Genomic DNA, 23,457 nt, shown 5'->3' with positions numbered 1-23,457 from the left:
CCGTGGCAGGGACGCCTCCGTCCCCTGAGCCTCCGGCTCGTGCACGTCTCCCGCGCGCCTCCCCAGGGCCTCCCTCCCGCCGCTCCACACCTGTCAGCCGCCCTGCAGCCTCCCTGTGGCCTGAGCCCTGGGCCTCAGCTGCAAACCCTCGGCGCCCTGGGTCCTCGCTCCCCAGTGCCTGGCGCATCCCCCCGGCTGCTCTCATAAACAAAACCCGAGCATTGGAGCAGCCCCGCGGGCGGACGCGCGCGGGAGCCCGCTCGGCATACTGCTAGCGCGCCCCGGGAGCCCCGGGAGAGCCAAGGGGCGATGGTGGCGGCCGCGGCGGCAACAGCAGGAGGCTCAGCTTTGTTATGAATAGATGAAAGAGGCCACCTACACAGTAACCCAAATTACGAGACCTTCCTCCTCCCTATCTCACCGAATCAAGAGGGGAGGGGAGATGGGCGTGGAGGGAGGGAGGGCGGGCGGGCAGGAGGCGGAGGGCGGAGGAGGAAGAGGATGAGGAAGGGGGCCAGTTGCATCCCACTTTCACAATGGGAAAGTGAAACGCACAAGCGCACCCAACCTCTCCAGCCCTCCCCGCCTGCCTCGCTCCCCTCCGCCCGTCCCCTCCCTTACCCTCCGCGCCTCCCCGCGAGCGCCAGCGCTGCACAGAGGAACTCTCCGGAGAAGCAGGGCGAGGAGGAAGCGGCTCCGGAGCGCGCAGGGCTTGCCGCCGCCGCCGCCGCAGCCGCCACAGCCGCCGCGCAGGCTGCCGGAGCGGCCCCGCCGCGTGCCGCCCTCCCTGCTCTCCTTCCCGGGCGAGCCGCGGGGATGGGGCGGCCGCGGGAGCCCGAGCGCGCGCAGGAGCCGCCGCCGCCGCCGCCCGCGTCTCCGTCGCCGCGCGCCTGAGCCGCCGTCGCCGCCGCGCGCCCTGCCCGGGGGCGGCCCCCCCAGCCCCATGGAGGTCTCCCGGAGGAAGGCACCGCCGCGCCCCCCGCGCCCCGCCGCGCCGCTGCCCCTGCTCGCTTATCTGCTGGCGCTGGCGGCGCCGAGCCGGGGCGCGGACGAACCCGTGTGGCGGTCGGAGCAAGCCATCGGAGCCATCGCGGCGAGCCGGGAGGACGGCGTGTTCGTGGCGAGCGGCAGCTGCCTGGACCAGCTGGACTACAGCCTGGAGCACAGGCTTTCGCGCCTGTACCGGGACCAAGCGGGCAACTGCACGGAGCCCGTCTCGCTGGCGCCCCCCGCGCGGCCCCGACCGGGGAGCAGCTTCAGCAAGCTGCTGCTGCCCTACAGCGAGGGGGCGGGCGACCTCCAGGGGCTGCTGCTCACCGGCTGGACCTTCGACCGGGGCGCCTGCGAGGTGCGGCTGCTGGGCAACCTGAGCCACGGATCCCTGCGCAACGGCACCGAGGTGGTGTCGTGTCACCCGCAGGGCTCGACGGCCGGCGTGGTGTACCGCGCGGGGGACCAGAACCGCTGGTACCTGGCGGTGGCCGCCACCTACGTGCTGCCGGAGCCTGAGACGGCTAGCCGCTGCAACCCGGCGGCGTCCGACCGCGACACCGCCATCGCCCTCAAGGACACGGAGGGACGCAGCCTGGCCACGGAGGAGCTGGGCCGCCTCAAGCTGCGCGGGGGCGCGGGCAGCCTGCACTTCGTGGACGCCTTTCTCTGGAACGGCAGCGTCTACTTCCCCTACTATCCCTACAACTACACGAGCGGCGCCGCCACCGGCTGGCCCAGCATGGTGCGCATCGCGCAGAGCGCCAAGGTGCTGCAGTTCCAGGGCCAGGCTGCCCTCGACTGCGGCCACGGCCACCCCGACGGCCGGCGCCTGCTCCTCTCCTCCAGCCTGGTGGAGGCCCTGGGCGTCTGGGCGGGCGTGTTCAGCGCGGCCACCGGGGAGGGCCAGGAGAGGCGCTCCCCCGCCACCACCGCACTCTGCCTCTTCAGGATGAGTGAGATCCAGGAGCGCGCCAAGAGCTGCTCCTGGGACTTCCAGACGGCCGAGCAGAACTGCGTAAGTCCTGCCCCCGGGGCGCCGCGGGGAGTGTTGGTGTTGCGGGGCCGCCGCCGAGGCCGAGCGGGAGGGAGACCCGGTTGCCATTCACCAAGTCCCGGATTCCCACAGCTCGGTGGTTGCCGAAGAGCCGTTCTCTTACTGTCTCCGAGACCTCGGGCTGCCCTAAAGCACAGCCGGAGTTCCCCAAGAGTGGAAAAAGGGAGGTGGAGAGGGTAGGAGTTTGGCTGAAAACTCTAGTGACTGCATCCCAGTGCCATCCTTCTGTATCCAAACGACGCTTGTTTGGGGCTGAGCCTCCGCAGGCAGTCTACCCCCCCTCCCTTCCCTAATCGCTTCCCTAGGTGCATGGTCTTAGCGTGTGGGTTTGACCCTTCTCTACACGGTTACCAAACACGGCGCCCTGGGCAGAGAAGGCGGTTGAATCTAAAGGGCGCGCTGCCACACCCCAGCCTTTACGCCCCCCCCCAAACCAACAACACACGTGATGTGGTCATAAGAGTTGCTAGCCTGCTCAGCATGGGTCAGTGCTAGCCTAGAAGAGGGGCTCCCGCTTGGGGGAACGGAACCCTCGGCGTGACCCGGTGTGAGGGGGCGGGGCTGCGGCTCTGCTGTGAGTGCGCTGTGGTCTCCGGGGGGGGAGAGGCAGGGAGGCTGAGGTCTCTTTGTGGATAAAAGCTTCAGCCTGGAGGGGAGAGTGAGATAAGAGGTTGGGATGCCGCACAGTTTCTAGGCTGCACGTTACCGGACTCGACTGTGGGGCTCAGGGACACCACCCTTGTGTTGTGCCCAGCCAGCCAGAGCCCAGGTTCCCGCCCCCAGGTTCCCAGGGCAGCCACAGCTTGACTCTTGAGATTGGCAGCTCTTTGACTGGAAAATAAAGCGGCGGTTCAAGAGGGTCCAGTTGATGGGGATTAGGGAGCCATTGTGCACTTCTCAGAGGCCGTTTTCCTTCCAAGGCTGCTGGCACGTCGACTCCACATATGGCCCCTGAGAGGGGAGCCTGCTGAGAGCCTCCTTTATAACTGGACAGAAATCAAAGAGCAGAAATTAAGGGCTACAGGTGTTGCCATTGTTTTGGGGTAAAAGGCGTCAGAGAGGAAGGGGAGAAGTCTCCACTTGGAAAACGTGTTGTGGTGATACATTGTTGTGCACAGGGGGGCCTGGGCTCTAGGTATGGTAATATGTGTACAGAAAGACCCTCCCAGCCCCACCCACCCCTTTCTCTGCCAAGCACATCTTACCAAATATTCGCCCTGTTACCCAAGGAGGGAAAAAGAAAAAACAAAACGGAGGTCCTTTCGAAGGTTCCCTAGATGGTCATTTGCTTCTCCCTCCTTGCCTATCAGTCGTGTGCTGGGACACACGGGTAATGCCTTCATTTAGTTACTGGTATAATTTTTTAAAGCATAGGTAACAACTAGTGCTCCCTAAATGCCTTCGTCTTGCCATACACATATACTGTTTCATATGTTTTTATTAGATGTTTAGCATCAGAGTTCAAGTGGGGCAGAAATCGTTGCCTTCTACTCCTCCATGGAAAGACTTGAACGCACCTCCAAATGTTACTTAGTGCCAAGCTTTAGGCATCCTTGGTCTCTGGGGTTAATGACAAGACAGCTCGGAGGCCCACAGCGGGTAATAACAGTAGAGGTCCAGACTCTGTCATCTGACAGCTGTGTGGATGTGTGGAGCCAAAACAATTCTCTTGACTGCCTCTCTGTACCCGTTGGGTCCTGGAGGACTTCGCTCCCTTCCAAACCCAGCAGGCATCCCGAGTGCACTCTGAATCTACATTTTGGCTGGATCAGGTGTTCCTACTTGCTCTGGGATGAGGAGGGGGAGGGAGGGGGGCAGTCGGAGAGCTGTTTATCTCTCTTCACGGGAGCTTCTGGAGAGAGCTTTCCCTTGGAAATCAAGCCAGGTATAAATACACGCTGCCAGAAATCTGGAACCGGAAAAATAAATAATTAAAAGGGGTCCCTCCGCAGCCTTTCTTGCTGCTGTTATTTATCAAGAATTCCCAGTGTGCTGAGAGCTGTGGATTCTGAAAGACAGGGTCCCTACCCCCTGAGCTTGTCATCCAAGTTAAATAATATACTCTGGTTCAAACAATAGCATGTCATGGCTGCACAGGTGGGAGCTTGGAGTTTTGCTTTTTTTTTTTTTTTTTTTTCTAATATAAGTAAATTCCTTGCTGCTACTACGCATTAAAGAGAATTAATGGAAGTAAATTTCAAGAGGGGTTTGAATGGGGTGGGGGGAAAGGTGATAGGTTTGATGAAAAAGCTGACAATTTTTCGAACCTATTAAACAGGCAGATAAGATACTTAATTCAACAGCTATTTGCTTGGCGCCTGCTTGTGTAAACAATGCTGTGTGCTGGGCGCTACTGGATTTGCCACTGAAAGGACAATAGCAGGTTGCAGCCCCATTTAATGGGGTCACAGGATCAGCGTGCCCCCAATTGTCACTCAGAACAATGATGTCATTTGATTGCATTTGTTCTGCATTTTATTTTCTGGTTTTGAATGCATTTTGGAAAAGGCAGGCCGAATTACAGGTGCCTAAAACCAGAGACTGACTTGAAACGCTCTAGAGGGAGTCTCGATAGACTCCAACAGCGATTCCTTCAGAGTAGACCCAGGAATTTGAACGGTAACCCATAGGCAGTGAGGTACAAGCAGCTGGATTGGCTCGCCTTCTCCTTACCTACTAGGTGGCTCTCTCTTCTTTTCCATGTTCAACCAACCACAGGTAGCAAAGTGACAGGAGTGACTGGGCTGTGTTTTCTCCTTTCTTGGTTCTCCTATGTCAGTGTCTTCCGCTGAGGATTAATTTACGAGGTGCTTGTGCAATGAGTGTGTACCCAGCTGTTCACACGCTGGGTCTTTACTTTTCTGCCTTGCCACCAACTTTGAATCGCTTTCACAACTAGAGCAGGTTACCTTCAGCCCGCACCCACGCCAAGGGAGCTGATTTCCACAGCCCCTTTCTCTGATGACCCTAATAAGTATTGGTGCAGCACTTCCCCATATGTTATTTTTTCTCAGCCCCTGATCAAGTCTAAAGTTGATTCTATGAGGAACAGCCCCATCTACCTGATGAGGAAACTCAAGAGAAGTGACTTGCTCAAGATAACAAAATAAGCACCTGAACCTTCTGGCTTAAACTCAGATCTTGAAAGTCTACCTCTGTATTCTTCCCCACCACTCTAGTGCTTTTCAAACTTTCTCTTGAAAGAGGCAAAAACTAACCTCTCGTACAATGTGGGGTTGAGGCTGATCGGTGCCCTTTAAAGTGTTTTTAAAATTTCATGTGATTCCCCTCCCCCGCCCATTCTGTTAAATTACATGCAAGTTCATGAACTTCCTTCCCCTCTGAACTCCTGCTACTCTTGCCACACCAATGCACCCAGAGAAAAGTGGATGCACGTTTCCAAGTCTGACTGTTCCCACAGTGGTGTGGCCACCATAGTTGGGTCCTGGGGTTGCTTGTGGTCTACACATGGTGTCCACATGCTCTGTAGACACTGAAGGTGCTGTGTTTTTAATAACCGTCGGCTAATAGGGTAGATGCTTATAGTTCATTCTTAGCCCTTGTGGGGAGACACACGCCCTTCCACACTCCTATAAGTCCAGAGCCTGACAGAATTTAACCATCATGTGGACAACCACAAAGACACTCACGTGCTCTCCAGCAGACAGTCACCCAAGATCCTTCTAGCGGTTGTGTGCAGAAGTAATGTCCCAGGACTCTCCGCAGCATAGACTTGTGCATTGCCTCTTGACCTCAAAATCCACAGTCTTCCTGTGATGTTTATTCCTCCTTTAGTTTCTGTTATGATCCTGTCTAGCCGTTTTGCAATCTGAAGACTAGCTGGTGAATTCTCCCCCTCTACACACATCTGAAACACAAGGGTAGATCTAGAAAAAAAACAAAACAAAACAAAACAAAAAAACAAAACAAAACCCAACACTGACTTAGAGGGGAAAAGCAATCATAGCTACTATCTACTGGGTTCTTCTACTGGCCAGGCTTTGGGCTAAGCACTTGACATGCTTTATTTTTGGTTGATTCTCACAGTCCTCCTCTGGGGCAAGGACTGAAGTTGCTACTGTGATTTTATAGGTGAGAAAATTGAGGCCTGGAGAGCTTTGGTTAGGTTCCACAGCTGTGAAATGGCAGACCATTTAGAATTGGCGGGGGTGGGAGGGCTGACTTGTGGACCTGAGCTTGAGAACCACAGCCGCAGACCGCCCAGGATGTGAATGTTGGGTTCTGGTGTCAGTCCTAACTTGTTTGGAGCAAGTCAGGCCCTCCCGACTGCTCTGATAAGATCAGCTGTTTGCGGACAGTAGACATGAAAGAATGGAGCATCCATGGCTCCAAGAATGGCATTTCTCAGTTTGCAGATTGTACAACCAAGAAAGTTCAGACTCTAAGAGGGCTGTCGCTCCTCATCTGTCAACTTTTGGACTGTTTTGACGTTCTTTATATTAAGGCTCACAAACGACCTCGGGGAGACCAACAAGGCCTCAAGGGGCTTCTCCCAGTCTTTGTTCTTGGACACAACCCAGCTCAGGTCCTGAATTGAGAGAGCTCAGCCCATTAAGTCTGGGTTACGGCACCTCTTGTCTTTATGAGCAGCCACAATTAAAACACGAGCCCCAGAAGGTTCAGGAATCGGTAGCATTTTGTTTCCTGTTGAACACAGAGTACCTAGCCTAGTACCTGGTGTGTAGTTAGGACTTGGGAAATATTTGTGGAATGAGCCAATGCGAGGTCTTAGAGGATCCTGTTGGAAATGTTTCCTTGCTTAGGAGCAACATTTTCCTGAGTCTGTCCACTTCAAACTTTTTTAACCATTGGTTTTTTGTTTGTTTGTTTATTTTGTTTTGTTTTGTTTTTTTATGTCTGATGTGTCAGAACCTCTTTCTTCCCGAATCCCAGGCAATCTGGCATTCCTCCACTCCTCCAGGTCTTCCCAGATTGGAAGAGTCAGACTTCTGGTCTTACCAATCTGCGCGTTAACTTTGACCATAGAAACCCAGCATGGTTGGAATTCCTATGGTATAATTTCATAACATGTGTGATTGTGCTTTTCCGTGATGGGAGGAAAGGGCTTGACGCCGCAGGGCAGTGTTTCTCAAAGCGTAGTTGCTGGACCAAGCATCAGATCAGCATCGCCTGGTAACTTGTTAGAAATGCACATTCTTGGGCCCCACATCAGATTTACTAAATCAGAAACTGAGTGGGTAGGTAGCATTTTCATTTTCTTTGGGTAACTACCCACTATTCCAGTGGAATTACTGGATCCTATGGCAATTCTATTTTTAACTTTTTGAGGAACCACCATACTATTTCCCAGAGTGGCTGCACGAGTCTGCATTCCCACCAACAGTACAGAAGTGTTCCTTTTTCTCCACATCCTCACCAACACCTGTTGTTTCTTGTGTTGATTTTAGCCATTCCGACAGGTGTGAGGTAATAACTCTTCGTGGTTTTGATTTGCATTTCCCTGATGGTGAGTGATGTTGAGCATCTTTTCATATGTCTGTTATACTCCTTATCCTCTTCTAATTGCTCAAAGCAAATACCTAGAAAACCTTCTAAAGTCTTTCCATTTTTGAGCTTGTATTCTGAGTCCCAAGAACCTAGAGGTCACAGTTTAATTAGCCCCTCCACTCTTGTATACAGCAGTCTATTTGCAATTCATTTCAGGATGGGGGGGGATTTCCAGAGTTTCCCACCCTCCTGTCCATCAGAACCAGCTCCACACCTTGAAATTCTCTGAGGATCTACTCTTTAGAGTGTCAGCGCTCATACGAATCCCTGCGTTAGGCACAGTTAGTTTCATGAAACAAACATCTACTGGAGCAAGCTCAAATCAGGGGGCGGAGGTCTTAGCAGAAAGAACTAGGTGGAAGTCTGTGGAAATCTGGGAATAGGAGCAGGACTGTGTAGTGGTTCCAGGCACAAACTCTGGAGCCAGGTCATCTGGGACCAAAGGCGCCATGTGTAAGTTGTGGGACCTTAAGCAAATTACTTACCCTTTCTGTGGCCCAGTTTCCTCATCTATAAATCGGCATCCTGTTTGCTTCCTAGGACTATTGTCTGGACTAAGGAGTTAATATGTCTTGGATAAACCCCATCTGACCCCTAGGAAATGCTGTGTATGTATTTACTGTCCTCCCCATCAGGATTATTGATAGTAACAGGATGTGGCTTCCTCGATATGGAGTTGAAAGGAGGTTCTGGACCCAAGGCAGCTCAAAGAAGCTCAGCAGCAGGAAGTAACAGTTGCTCATTCTAAGGTTCCACTGTCAACATGACTTAGTCTGGCTACTTCCCTCTCTCCTGCCCCCAGTGCCCTCTTCTTCCTCAAACATCTGCCTCTCCAGCCCTCCACATGAATGCTGCAGCCTGCTGTGATCCCCACTCTATGTTTCAACAGCATTTAACCTTCTGCTCTGGCTCCCTGCTGGCAACAACAATCTGTATTGTTTACTCAGATTGCATTGGGTCCAGCTCACCTTTTCATACCAAATTAGAGCCCTAGTTCAGGGTAGGGATTTCTGGTCCTTGGGGCAGGATGCCTGGCCCAGTCAGAAGGAGGGGGTCAATATGGCGGATTCCCTGCGCATGGAACGGTGAAGAGCCCCACTGTGGACGCCATGTCGCCTATAATAACATGGTACTATCTCTCCTCCCTCTAAGCTTCTTGATGTTTTCTGTCTTCCCTGAGCATATGGTGGCCCGTGGCTGATAAGGACTGAGGCCTGCTCCAGGAAATCCCAAAGTCTGCTGGTGGGGTGGGGGGTGGGGGTAGGGCAATTTGTAGGCCTTATGGGTCTAACCTGTTTGTAGGAGCGAACTACTACCATAGAAGTAGTATTAAGTTTGCTGTTTCGCTTTTTATGAAATGTGCCCAGAGTGGGGTTCTTTTGGTCTTAATTTTCTGTTTTGAGGAAAATGGTAATTTTCATACTGTCACGAAATTAAATAGAATTGTGACCTTTTCCCCCACAGTCCGTGGCTGAGTTTTATATTGGTTTGTCTGCCTGAGAGTTACAGATACTGTTCTCCTGGGAGGAGTTACCGTGGGGATCTGACCCCAGGAAGCCCGGTCTGGCTACTCGCTGGTTGGTGGTCTCAGCAGACGTCAGCACACCTTTCCTGTAAAGGTCAGCCTGTCAATAATTGTGGGCTGTATGTGCCACACACTCGGTGCTGAGTGTGCCACTGTTGTGTGCAAGCAACTGTAGACGATACACAGGTGACAAATGGGACAGCGTGCCAATAAAACTTTAAGCACACTAAAGTCTGAATTTCATATAATTTTCACATATGAAATATCCTTTTCATTTTTTTCCCCCAGCCATTTAAAAATGTAAAAGCTATTCTTAGCTCCTGGGCCATTCAAAGAAAAAAAAACAAAAAGGCGGCGGCCAGATTTGGCCCACAGGTGGGAGCCGCCCACCCTGCCTTGATGGCAAGGGGGAGAGTAAAGCAAGCCTGTACAATGCCAGGGGACAGGATGAGAGGTAGCCAAAAGACCCAGTGGACGCCCTTAGATGGAGGGTCAGACTCATCCAGGAAAGATCTTGGAGGCTTCAGAGAGGTGATGCTGCAGCTGTGTCTCGAAGCCATGTGGAGGAGGCAAGGAAGGGAGTTCCAAAGAGAGGGGACAGCTTGCACACAGGCGGGACGTTGAATAAGCTTGCGAACCGCAGGTAGCTCCTCCTGGCTGGGAAGCGTCCAGAAATGAGCAGGCAGGGCCAGATGGCCACAGGCTTAATGAGACAGGCAAAGACGGCTGGATTTTCTCCTGATGGTCAGTCGCTTTCAGATCTTCCAAACACGGTCCTTAACAATCAGTCTTAGCCAGGAGCTCCGTATGAGAGAGTGGTTAGTACTCATCATTTACCTGCTGCACTGGGAGAGTCCCTGGCCAAACGCTGGGACACAGGGAGCAGCAGGGGTTTGGAGGTTCCGAGAACCCTGTGGCATGCCCTTCCTCACCTTGCCTGTCCCTGAGGCATCTCAGAGGAACTTCTAGGATTCTGCCAAACAGGGTGTGAAAACCATAGCTATGGCTGGTGGAAGATAAGAGCGGGGCGATATGCAGACGCATATCTGATGGTGTTCTACAGCAATCACTCAGAACAGTGGAGAGGCGAAACCATGGATCAGAAGGATGCTCACTGGTTCAAACCAACAATTTATTGAGTTTCTATTACATGCCAAGTGTTGTGCTAAAATACTTCTGTCAGTGGTAAATAGAAGAGACAACATGTAGCAAGTAAAGAAGTTTTTTTTTTACATTGGAATAATAGCTAACATTTATGGAGCACCTACTGTTACCAGTGGTGTTCTAGCACATTAGCAACAGAGGCACAGGCTGAGGTTGTGAGCTTAACTGGTGCTAGTGAAGGTTCTGTTTAAGAAGTTTGAGTCGACACTAGGAGATGAGAAAGGATGTTTGTAGATGGCCCCTTGGAGAACTGGGACACAAGCACTCCTTGCATGCTGGGCAAGTGCAAGGGCTCAAAGGGGAATGACTTGGCCAGCTGAAAGAACAAGGTTAGCCTGGTTGGGTACTGGGGAGGTGGTGAGGGGAGAGGGTTGGGGTAGGAGGTTGGAGAAGGCAGCAGCAGTATCCAGGTCCTGTAGGCCTCACAGGCTGTGGGAAGGAGAGGATGTTTTATTCGCAAAGCATGGAGGAGCCTTGGAAGGGAAGTGACATGATTGGCATTGAGTCCCTAGATAATGCAGTTCCATGGGGAATGGATGGGAGGTTGGCTCTGGCAGAAGCAGGAAAAGCTTCAGGCGGGAAATGATGTCACCTTGGTCTAGAGTGGAGATGGTGAACATGGAGAGAATCACATGGATTCTGTGGATTGCAATAACCCAGCTGAGGGGTGTAGACGATATGAACCGGGGTGTTGGCAATGAGGGTGGAGAGGGAGGGATTAAATGAAATACCTTTTTGAGATGTAGAATTGAGAGGTTTTGGTGACCAGTTGGAAGACAAGTTGAATTTGGTTGATTTGGTGATGTCTTTGGGACAACCAGGAAGAGCCACCATGCAGGCGGGGGACAGAGAAGTTAGGGACTGGGGATGTGCCAGGCTCAGTGTTCGGCTCAACACGGTGCTGTTGAGGCTGGATGTGCCTCCAGGGCAGTTGCCAGGTCTGTCTGTTTCCCAAGTGTCATAAAAGGGTCTCACACCTAGCAGGCCCTCAATGAAATGGTGTTCTCCATTTCACGGAGAAGATGGTGATTCTAGCACAGTGAACTGAGAGCTTCCAGGAAGAGGTGCTAACTGGAACTATGTTGACAGGAAGCCAGGTAGCCCAAAGGGAGGGGCATTTCCCTGTGAGGGAATGAAGCTGGATCTCTTGTTGCTCCCCTCTCACCCCCTCACCCCACCTGGTCTTGGAAGAGTCTGCTGGAGAAGCAGTTGCTCAAACAACCAGCTGTTCCTAATCATTGCTCACTGACATCTTCCCGAGGCTCCATTTTCAGCAGTGACCGATCTTAAGAATTGGATTCCAAGTGCTGACCCTTGCTTCTCTGAGGCAACGGCAGGAGTACCTAGCCCAGAACACCCAAGGGTTGTAGGTGTCACAGAGGGTCGGCCTCCTGTGTGCAGCAACATCTCCATGTCCTCGACCCCAAGGGCTTCAACCACCTTGGAGCCCTTGTGCCATGGACTTCTGTGAAGCCTGTAGATCCTTCTCCGAATAATGGTTTTAGATGCATAAAATAGAAACAATTACAAAATGAACCAGTTATATGGCTACAGAGATAGAGCAAACTCTGTTTTTCAAATTGAGCTATAGTAATATGTCTTTTTTAAAAAATATGTATTGATTTATTTGAGAGAGAAAGAGAGGATGTGTGTACAAGTGCGGGAGGAGCAGAGGGAGAGAATCTCCAAGCAGACTCCCCGCTGAGCTAGGAGCCCATTGTGAGACTCGATCTCATGACCCATGAGATCATGACCTGAGCCAAAACCAAGAGTCGGATGCTCAATGGACTGAGCCCCCCAGGTGCCCTGAGATGTAGTAATATGTCTTAACACATTAACTAGCAGGATCTAGCAGCAGTAACTCCCATAATTTCAAAGTAGAGATGAGCCTAGATGATATTTAGAGATATCTGAACAACTATAAAATGATATGAAAATAATATGATTTCTTTTGGCGACAAAGTCACAGGTTCAGTTAATACTACTGTGTCCTGCATTCATAATTAAAGAAAATGTTACATTTCAGTTGGAGTTAGGTGAAATATAGTTGACCCTCTAACAACACAGGTTCGAACTGTGCAGGTCCACTTGGATTTTTTTTTTTTATAAATACAGTACTGTAAATGTATTTTCCTTTTGATACTGTTAATATTTTCTTTAGTTTACTTTATCTTAATACAGTATAGAATACATATAAGATACAAAATACATGTTAATTGATAAGGCTTCAAGTAAACAGGTTATGAGTTGTTAAGCTCTGGGGGAGTCAAAAGTTATACACAGATTTTCATGGGCATGAGGAGTTGGCACCCCTAACACCTGTGCCGCTCAAGGCTCAACTGTAAATTTATTTTTTTTAATCCCTGAATTCTATCCATGAACTGTGGATGTCAATGGATCCCCTCCTCAAACCATTCATTTCAGTTGCTGTTATGAAGCCAGCAACATGAAATGTAAAGTGTTGTATTTTCTTTCAAAGCCTATTTCATTGGCTTATTTTGATAAGAGGGGGTTTATTCCCATTTGTATTTTACAGATCACACCCTTGTCCAAGAGCAAGCGCTCCATAAATGATGGGTGGGTAGGTGGATGGTTGGTGGTGGATGGGTAGACAGGATATGGTGGATGGAGAAAAGGCTCAGACAGGTTAAATGACCTGCCTAAAGAGCCACGACTCATAAGTGATAGAGCTTGAACTTGAACCCACATTTTTTCACTCTAAATCTCTTGTTCTGTTTCTTCTTCCATGGTACCATTATGCTATTTTCATTTTAAAGAGTTAACCCAATGCAAGGCTGTGTTCATAAATTTTGGTATTCTAATCATGAAAAAAACAGTCCAATTAGTCTTTTTTTGGCCAGAGAACAACCTAAAGTACTTTGTTCCCATGGGAGGACCATATTTTCTGCAAACTGACTCTGTAGACTGCCTATGGACTGAGAGGGCAAGAGACCCAGAACTTTCTCTTATGACTTGTGGAGAAACTGTGGATGTAAAATTTGAAGAAGGCCAAGATGTATGGTAGTAAGAGGTGGGGGGTAGTTAGTATTGCTCCCTAAGGCAGAACCAAGGTCCAGTGTTCACAAGGACAAATTTTGGCTCAACTGCAGAACTCGGTAATGATTAGACCTACTTACCAATGTACCAAGGTTGCCTGATAAGATATTGACTGAAAGAATTCAAATTTTGATCCACATATTTATTCATGCATTCAATAAACATTTATTGACAACCTACTGCATATCAGACGCCTAGGTGTATGCTGCCTTCAAAATGCAGAATCAGAGAAACTGTTGTTAGAGCTGGGAGTCTACTGGGAGACAGATAATAAATAAAATTTTAAAACAATCTTGCAGTGAAAAGTGGAGTGCTATGATTCATAATAACTGGAATAGGGGTGGAAAGGTCTATAGTTACATGTCGGCAAGGAGATGACATTGAATTTGAAACCTGAAAGATTAGAAAGATCCAGCATACAAGGGGAACTAGAAATAACATGTGCAAAGGCCCTAAGGCAGAAATATGGTAACATGTTAAAAAGTCTCAAAGAACTGTGGGAATTGAGGTGGAATGGGAGAGAGGAGTGGTGGGAATAAATGAGAAGAAGTCAGCAGGGATGAACTCAAGTAGGATCTGGGGAGACATTTGGATTTAGTTCTAAGTGTGATGGGAAGGCGGTAAAGAAATTTTAGGCAAGGGAGTAACATCACTTGCTTTATGTTTTAAAGGATCACTCTGACTGCTGGTCAGAGAAAGATTGTAGGTTGAAAGGGAGAGATCAGGAGGCTCTTGCAGTAGATCAGGAGAGAGATGGAGGGTGCTTAGCCTGGGGGCAGGCTATGGAGATGGAGAAGACCAACGAGATTGTTGGTAAATCCAGCTGAGATTTTTCATGTATGGCTGTGGGGAGTGACAGAAAGGAGCTGAGGGTGATTGGTGATACCTTTCATCATGTTGGGGAAGACTAGGGAGGAACACGGTTGGAGGCAAGAAACTTCTAGATAATCGTTTTCCAGCAACTCCTTGTGATAGATTCCAGTGGTTCTCAAGGAGGAAGATGCCATTTGTTCAGTATGTAGAGATGTGGGGGAAGGAACTTTCATACTTAATCAAATGACAGGATGGGGGCACTACTAACATTTTATGGACAAGGGTCAGGGATGCTAAAAGTCCTGTATCACACAGGACCTCTCCCATGATAAAGAAATACCCCATCTAGAACGCCGGCAGCTTCCTTGTCCAAAAACATTGGTGGACTGAGAGCTTTTCAACTCTAAGAATGTAGAAAAATGTGTTTCTTCCCCCACTGTCAGCCATTCATCTCTTTTTGTGAATTATTTGAGTCAGGTTCTTTTCAGAACTAATTGACTGAAATTAGCCACAAAGAGCAGATGGAGATTTTGATGGAGGAAGAGGTGTAAAGCAAGAAGGAGGAGGGATAAATCCTGGAGAGTGGGACTTTGGTGGTGGGTAGGGCTTTCGAGGCTGACACCGAGGGGTTCAGAGGGAGGAGAGAAGACAGAAGAGCAAGTGGGAACAGGCCAAATTCAAACTTCATTCTGTGTTTCCTGCGGTTCGACTGCTAGTTGCCTGATGCCTGCTGGTGTACACACTGTCCAGCCATGTCCCCAAACTTCCCTTCTCCACCCCTTGTGCACACTTTGAACTTTTCCTTTTGATCATTTGAGTCCTCAGGGTAAATTCTTCCTTCAGAGGATCAGAGAGATGCCGTAAGCTTAGAACCCAAGCAATGTTGTGTACTCTCGAAGAATAAAGAGAAGCAACAGGAGTCTTAATGGCTAATGAAATAAAAAACTTGGGTGAGAAATTGTTCTTTCCATCTCTCTAGCTTAATAAAGATCGTCTTCTACTTATTTTCACGTACAAGGTTTTATCTGAGCCTCACAACAATGCTAACAGGCAGAGCATATATATTAGTCTGTCCATTTTATAGCTTTGGTCATTGAAGTTCAGGGACATCTCAAAATCAAGCAGCCCATAGGAGGCAGAATGGGAGGAGGTGGGTGTGTGTGTGTGTGTGTGCGCGCACACACGTACACACATGTGCCTGCACAAATCTCGAGTGTACGACTCCACCTGAGGTTTCCCAACCACAAGTGGACCCCCTGGTGAGTTCTAGGAAATGGCGAAGAAACTGTTTCAAAATAAGTATATGTATATGCCAAAGGAGAGCTGGATACAAAAGTAACTGCCCAAGAGGCCCCCTGTTGGTATCTTTCCTGGAAAAACCAAACTGAGGGAGTCTTTCCAGCACCTTGGGAGTAGAAGACTTGACTCTTGCTGGGTCCCCAACACTTGAGGCCCCTCTTTCACGCACATTGCCTCCTGCTGTCCCCATAATAGCTCAAGTAGGGCTGGGAACAGCCTCCATTAGGTGTGATGAGTCAGGCCATCTTTTGCATGGTAGGAGCAAGGCCACGGTGTTACTCAGCTCTGGAGGGTGCCATTCACCCCAGAATACATGACTGGAGCCCCCTGAAGTTGTGCGCTGGGAGTGTGTATTGTCAATGAAAGGTCGTATAAGGGTGCTGCCAGGAGGTCAAGCTGTTTCCTCTTGCGATGGGCCCACTGCTCCCCGTACGCACACTCTCACACCCACACACATGCCTGCCAGCCCTCACCCTTCAGGGTAGCCTTGGTTTCACTTTGGTACATGGAGCCCAGGGCTCTCTCTTTTTGAGCCCAAATGTTATTTGAGACCAGGTAGCTTTTTCCCTCAAACGGAGAAAACTTTCCTTCTTCAGGCTAAAGCGTGGGCGTGACATCGTGGTTAGACATGGCAGGCGGGAGAAGCAGAATGACAACTCTGAGGGAACCAAGAAAGCCCAAAGGGGAGACAAGGTTTAGAGCTAAATCAAGATTGGATTCTGTCATGAAAGGCAGAACTGGCAAAAGCATCATTACAAGGCATTAACCTTGTTACACAAAGACGAACAAGCAGAGGCTGGGATTCAGAAATAAATTACACATAATAAACTAGACAGAATAGGCTGAGAGCAACATTAGCGATTACGCCCTAAGGGGAGAGAAGAGCAAGATAGAGAATAGGCCAAAAAAAAAAAAAAAAGTAAGAATAATCTCTGGACACAGGGGGCTGACTACACATTTCACCCCTTTTTCGGCTTGGCTCCCTAGCTATTAACTTCACTTCTGTGAGGAGGTGTCTCTGAAGGCTGTCTCTCTTTTGTTTTCATTTGCTGAAATGAGCGTAAGAAAGCCACTCAGAGGGCCCCTTTTTCCATTCACAGGGACTTGTCCATTTCTGTGTGTTTCTAGCACAAAAGAATCCATTTCCATTCAGCCAGAGCTGCCCTTAGAGTTTACGTGAGGTCCAAGCCGGCTCTTTCCTATTTTCTTCCAGGCTCGCTGATGTAATTGGCTGTGCAATCCTGACTGTGGCCAAGGTCTTCCACGGTGAGAGGAATAAGCGTCAGTCAGTTCTTGGTCCCTCGTAGCTGAGGAAAAGCCAGAGTCTGGTGTCACGTCCAACACGACTCTCATTTCTTGCAGCAACTTGCTTTTGGTTGCAAGTAACAGGAAACCCATTCAACAGCAACTTAAACCATAGCATCTGTTGTTAGTAAATGTTTAAAGGTTCGAAGCTCCATGGTGTCCTCAAGAGCCTAGAGCCGTTATTTTCCCCTGCACTGATTTTAGCATGTTGATTTCCATCCTCCATCTTGAATCTTATGGAAGCAAAATGGCCACCACTCTGGGCACGGGGGCCTCACACAACAGTTATCAAAGGGAGCAAGTTAGGGGAGAGGGCAGATGGACTCTTCTCAAGAGCTGCTTATCGTAGAGATTTATTCTCAGAAGCCCCTTCAGTGAACTTGCCCCATCTCGCCCAAACTGGACCTTGCGGCTACCCGTAGCTCGAAGGAGTAGGAAAGCAAATGCTTGGCAGTGGAGAATGAGATTATCCTGTGGCTTAGACTCATCATGGTCTCCCAGAGTACCAGGTCAAAGTCAGGGTTGTTGTGGCAAAGAAGGTGGGGATAACTGCCTTGAGTGTGGCAGCAACCGTTAGTGTTTTAAAATGAGGTAATGAAAACAAATATGGATCTTGTATTTCTGTGCACCAAACGTTGTTCCAAGGTTCACTGGGGCTTGCATCCTTAAAGTCATTATCATCACTTGCATCGCATAGAGGAGGAAACTGAGTCGCGGAGAGGTTAAATAACGTGCACAAAATTACTTAGCTGGGAAGTGACAGAGTCAGGATTAGGTAAGGTAATAAAATAGTCCACATAGCACACCGTCAGTACATGTTACCGAGACCAGCAAACAGGGACCAGCATGTGAGGACTTCCGCTGTCACTGGTGTACTTCTACTATCACTCTTCTCTATAATCCCCTACCAATAAGGCTAAATCATGAGCCTTATTCACAAATGAGAAAGCCAGCCCCCAACAAGGTCACATAAATTGCCCCGGTCAGCCAGTGGGTGAGAACTGAACTTGAATGCAGACCTAAGCTCTCTGACCACCTAGTTCCAACAGGACTGTTCATGCCACTGGTTCCCAAGTTCAGAAGTGTTGATTTCATGGCTCTACTACTTACCTGTGTTACTGATCCAGGACTTCATTTGGAAAACTACAATTACTAAGGAATGGTCAGAAGTCAGAGAAGGGTGCTGGAAAAGCTGGGATGGTAATTTGGAAGCAATTTTTGTCCTTGTGTCTTTACAGCTTTTGAGATACTTATGGATTTTTTTGGTGTTTTTTGTTTTTATTTTTGGTTTGGTTTTGTTTTTTGTGGGTCTAAGCAGAATATCACAAACAGAATTTCTCATCCAGCCTCAGCAAAGGCTCCCTGTGATGTCATGGTTCTTGGCTAGTCGGAATGGCTACACTTATCAAGCACTTATTGTATACCAGACGTAGGCATACACTGTCCCATGTGGTCCTTGTGGATGAATAATCAGCAACCTATAGCCATAACTTTTTCTGTGCCGTGGGTTGAGGGGGAATGGAGTCCTCCAGTCAAAGAGAACAGTACTAGAACATTCCAGATGCCCAGACATATCACACCTAATTCTCTGAGTTAGCCTCTCTGCAATGCTCAAATATTTAATAAGAGTAATAGGCATGGTCAGCTGATCTGAAGTTTGAACAATTCTGGTTTTATTTTAAAGGAAGATGTGTGGTGTGGTTTTATTATTTTTTTCAATCTAAAGGTCATCTGATTTTTCTCTTTCTGCTTATAGTCATGAGGCATCCTTATCTAAACAGTGATCTATTGTTCTGATTCTCAGACCCACAGAATTGTTTTCTTCTTAACTTCAATTTTAACAGGATACTTCCTCATTTTCCCCAACAGCATGAAAAGTATCTAACAGGGGGGAAAAAAATCTCTATGGGCTTTCCAAAAATCTTCTTAAACTGAGTTCACTATGGAATATTTTATGCAAATAAGTCACTTTCTCTTAGGTTATGACATCTTTCCCCTAAAAAGTGATCACAGCATTGGAGAAATCCTTGCTAGCTTATCTTTTCTTCCCAGCGCAACTTCAACAAAGAAATATAGACGGCAGTTTAAAGGCTTCAGAAATCAATTTAGTCCATGAATCCATTTACTTTAGATGTTAATGAAACTTGGTGGGTTTAAAAATAATGAATGTTTAATAAGACATAAATTGAAAGACATAAACACTGTCAGCAATAATATAATGAAGTTAATAAGTCTTAGCCTCCCTCTGCGCACCTCCCCTCTCCCCAGACAGGACAGTTTGAAGAGTTCCAGTGAGGCTTAAGGGAGTTGGCTGGCTCTCCCGTTGGCTAAAACTTAAATGTGGGTTTGGAAACCTTAGTACAATTGGGAACTGAGCTCTGGCCGATAAAGTATGCTATCACACCGTATTTAGTAGCTGCAGATGGTAACGGCTTGCTCTAGCGCTGTATCTTCCAGACATTTGTGTAACAAACTCAGTTTCCTGTCGTTGAAGGCAGGAAGCACCGTGAAGCTCTTCATGCCTTGAACCAAGAAAGACCAAGACACTTTGGTGGACACTCGCTCTGCCCTGGGTTTAAAGAGGGGTTTTAACTAATGAGCGGGAGCAAGCACGTGATTATACTGTGCTCAATGCTGCAGAGCATCAGAATGCCTTCGGGCTGGAAGCTGAACTTTTCGTTTCTTCTTCAAGAGCATCAGCCCCATGTCCAGCCCTCCTGCTTAGTTCCTCTTTAGCTCTGTGTTCTGTCCTACCCACCAGCCATGAATGTATCTTTCCCTTTTTACCCTCTGAATTAATTACGTCTTTGGGCTTTACGTTGCAGGCATCTGGTAAATCTGCAGTCCCTCCTCTCTGCCATGGCACCCAATGGGATGGTCTGCCTCACATCTTGGGAAGTGGCTTGTTTAACCTCACAGGAGCCAATCCCTCGCTAAAATGATTTGCAGGAGGATTGTGCAAACTGCCAAGCATGAGATCTTCTCCCTCCTAATTCAGTAGTGGGCTCTTTCTTGGCAATAGAGTGGAACTCGATTTCATCTATCAGCTGTGGGAGTGTTAGATGGATGGCTAGTTCACTGCTGGCGATCAATACATGTTAATACATAGTCAACAAATGGCTTTCTGTGGGTTGGGCAGGCGTGGTGATCCTGCAGAAAAAGGGGCTAAGCAGTTGCTCCTGGGGGTCTTGTCTAAGAAAATGTGTTTGGGGCTCAAGGAGGATTGTTCCTAGGTGGGCATGAGTGATTACTGCTGTTAAAAATGATCTTTTTTTCATTTGTGCGTTTGTGTGCATGTTCAGAAAGAAGGGGAGCAACCTGAAAGAGTCCAACCAATCGCCTCATCTACCTTGATCCATTCCGACCTGACATCTGTTTATGGCACCGTGGTAATGAACAGGACTGTTTTGTTCTTGGGGACTGGAGATGGCCAGTTACTTAAGGTTGGTTTTCTGTGCCTTCTTCAATGTCAATTTTCATAGTGATCCATTTTGTGCTTTTATATTTATTTACTAATTTTTTTTTTATCGTTTCTGGGTTATACACGACATCCTACCAACTGCTCTGTGAATTGCTCTGAGACCCTCAGAAATGACCACAAAGAGATTTCTGGAAATCTGTATATGATGGCCTCCCTAGCCATGTGTAAGGAAACTCCAACCACCTTGCTTCCCAGGAGCATGCCAAGTTATTCTCCCTCCCTTACTCATAAGCTTCTGAGGGGAGGTAAATGGGGGTCTGGTCCTCCCACTCCCCTGGGCCACCTTCCTAAGACACTTCACCCTTCGCTCCATATCTCCTTTGTACGTTGGAAATGTACGTTGCACCTGATTTCTGACAACTTGAAACAGATGACGGATGGTACAGCCCACTTGCCACCTATGGAGTTTTGTCTTATGCCCTTTGTGCCCACACCAGGGAGAGGTTAGAGACTCCCCCTGACTTTTATCTTGAAGGACTATTTTTTCCCCACTGTATGGGTATACCGTGGGTCAAGTCGGGGCTCTGATTTACTGGGGGTGGGGGGAGGCAGTGGGAGGAGGAGAAGATAAACCCAGGGTTACCTAATGACTTGTCTGGAGTGATGGAGCGGCCGGCCTCTTAGCTTCATCAGCAAGCATTTATTGAACACCTCCCGCGGCCTCCGTCAACAGTCGGGGCTGGGAACTGTGCGGTTTCTGTCACCTTAGGCTGATGTTCCTCTGCCTCCCAGTAGTCAGTTGATTTACTGTCAGCTCAGATTCTAAATTGAGTACAAACAGATTTGATTTCTCAACTGATCTCCCATCAACAACTAGCTGTGTGACTGTAGGCGAATCGCCTAACCTCTCTGGGCTTCCTTTTCCTCATCTGAAAAATGAGATAGCGCTAGACAACCTAGAAAACCCCTTTCTCTCCTGATGGTCTCTAATTCCGTCTTCTGTGCTCTTGTCTCCCACTTTCGCCAAACCTATTTGCTTGTTTCCCTGATGTGCATTGTGTACTCCGGTCACCCCCGCCCCCCACCTTTGTTCACGCTGTGCTCCCTTCTGGGATGGTTTGGTTTTTTTGTTTGTTGTTTTTTGTTTTTTTTTCTCTACTGAAGCCTACGATGTGTCTGTGCTTTGGCTCAGCTCACGCTTTACCTGCTCTCTGAGGCCTCCGAAGCCCAGAGTGATCATGTTTTCCCCTCCTCTGAAATACTCATTAGCTGTCTCCTTCTTTTGGCTCGTTACAAATGTCTTGCTTTGATGCCCAGCCTTTTCACTCCTGTTGGTCTTGCCTCCCCAACTTCACTTTTTAAGCTGCTCGAGAAGGGGGTCCCGAATCCCCACAGCCTAATACAATGCTGCGTGCCTGGTAGGCATTTGATTTAATCTGTTTTCTTTGGAGGAAACCCAGTAACATATGGGAGGGAGCTTGTTTGTATACACATTCTTTTAAAATATACATTGATCATCTTTCCTGTTGCGTGAGCTTGATTTCCTGGGGAAAGGTAAACACCCATCCGTCACTCCACCGCAAGTTGCTTGGCGCCGTGCGGTGACACGTGTGGCTCCACCAACCCGGGCAGGCAGATTGGACGCATTTCACCTGGCACAGGAAGCGGCCATCCGTCCTTCCCGGGGCCTCCTCACCAATTATCTCTTCAGATGGAGCCTCTTTCTGATGAGTTTTGTGACGAGAACACTGTTTCCCCGAAGCGGAGCCAGCCAAACGGCTACATGGTAAACGGGAGGTGAGGGGACACTTGGCCCTAAGTCATTCCCCGGGGGACAGCCTGGTTTCTCCTGTCCTGTCGGCTCACCCCCGGGGTTGGCGTGCAGCGGGCCGGGTTGCCGTGTGGTTGGGGCATCAGACGGTTGGGACCCGGGCTGCGGCTTCCAGCTGGCGAGGAGGAGGCGGCTGACTGAAGCGGGGCTTTCCTCAGCGTCTGTGAGGGGCACGCCTTCAGAAGCCTTCCCTGCGGCCTTGTTTTTAGGATCCAAATAACACGGGCAGGTTGGTTTGGGGGCTTACTTTGTGACTGCTGGCATTTGTGCTCTGTTTCCCTTGTGCCTGTCCCTCTCCGTGTTCTAATGAATCCGTCCTCTCCACGACGCCGTGAGGTAGTTACAGACGAGGCCCATTTTACCCAGAAGGGAAGGGAGGCCCAGAGAACGTGGATGATTTGCCCGAGGTACACAGGGCACAGCAGAGATCTGAACGTGGGGGGACTCCCGCGTCTGCGCACATGTCCCCCGAGCTACCCTGAGTTTGTGATGTCTGCCCCAACCACTCCTGGAAGGTTCCCTGGGGGGAACGGGAAGCACATTGATAGGGATCCATGGAGGGGCAGTGACAGTGGAACCCATGCTCCTAGGGTGTCCGTCAGGGTTTTTAGAAGCACCAGGAAGAATCCCAGCTCTAGGAGGAGGCAGACCATCTGACTGGAGGAATACCTGTATGGTATGATAACTTCCAGGGAGTTAAACCCTGCTCCCGGCTTCACTCAGGAAGGTCCCTTTCCTCAGGAGGAAATTGTGAGGGAAATATCTGAACTGACTTGGCCACGCCAGACTCCCTAGACCAGCCCAGTAATTCCCAAGACTTCCCCATGTCTTAGACGCAGCCCATGAAATTACCCAGAGTCCCAAGACCCGGGATTGTGTCGCTGATTGGGAAGGCATAGATAATCCCCGAATGCCTTTATTGAAAGACTTCAAGCTTCTCCCTTGCCAGACTTGTCACCAGAACTTTAGAAAAGATGAACATTGATAGACACAAGCTTGGCTTCTGAAGCCACAGAGTGGAGGTACTAATAAGCAACGCAAAACACAACCCAACCCGAGGCAGCCAGTGGGAGGAGGAGAAGAAAGAGGGCTTGGATCACCCACAGCCTGACTCATCAGTTTCCCAGTGATCAAGAGCTGGCAGTATTTTGACAGACGCCAGGCACTGTAGTATATGCCTGGTTGGATGAGGGGCAGGAAACAGCAGTTGGGGGCCATTTGCTGGTGGTTGTTTTTTTCCCTTTACCACTATACGCATACACACACACAATCTCTCTCTCTTTCTCTCACTTTAATCTCTGAAAACCTCATGGGATTTTAGCATTGTTCGGTGTGATTTTAAACCTCAGGTTATTTAAGTATTTTTTTCTTATTATAAAAGTAATATATGTTCCTAGAGAAAGTTACAAAGTAACAGGGGGTGAGGAGAAAACAGAAAAACAAAACAAAACAAAGAAACAACCAAA

At 49.0% G+C, this 23,457-nt stretch overlaps 1 protein-coding gene across 1 annotated transcript in view; it reads left to right on the top strand.

Annotated features, from left to right (window-relative positions):
• The first annotated feature begins 928 nt into the window (after positions 1 to 928).
• PLXNC1 (plexin C1) overlaps positions 929 to 23,457 on the top strand; it is a 141,271-nt gene continuing 118,742 nt past the window's right edge. Inside the window, exons 1-2 of the mRNA XM_080811988.1 lie at positions 929 to 2,008; positions 20,042 to 20,182. Of these exons, the coding sequence (XP_080668114.1) occupies positions 944 to 2,008; positions 20,042 to 20,182 (1,206 nt within the window). The 5' untranslated portion in view covers positions 929 to 943. The remainder of the gene's footprint in view (positions 2,009 to 20,041; positions 20,183 to 23,457) is intronic.

This window comes from Martes martes (genome assembly GCF_963455335.1).
Source record: "Martes martes genome assembly, chromosome: 8".
NCBI lineage: Eukaryota > Metazoa > Chordata > Mammalia > Carnivora > Mustelidae > Martes > Martes martes.
This window is presented reverse-complemented; position numbering and strand designations above follow the sequence as displayed.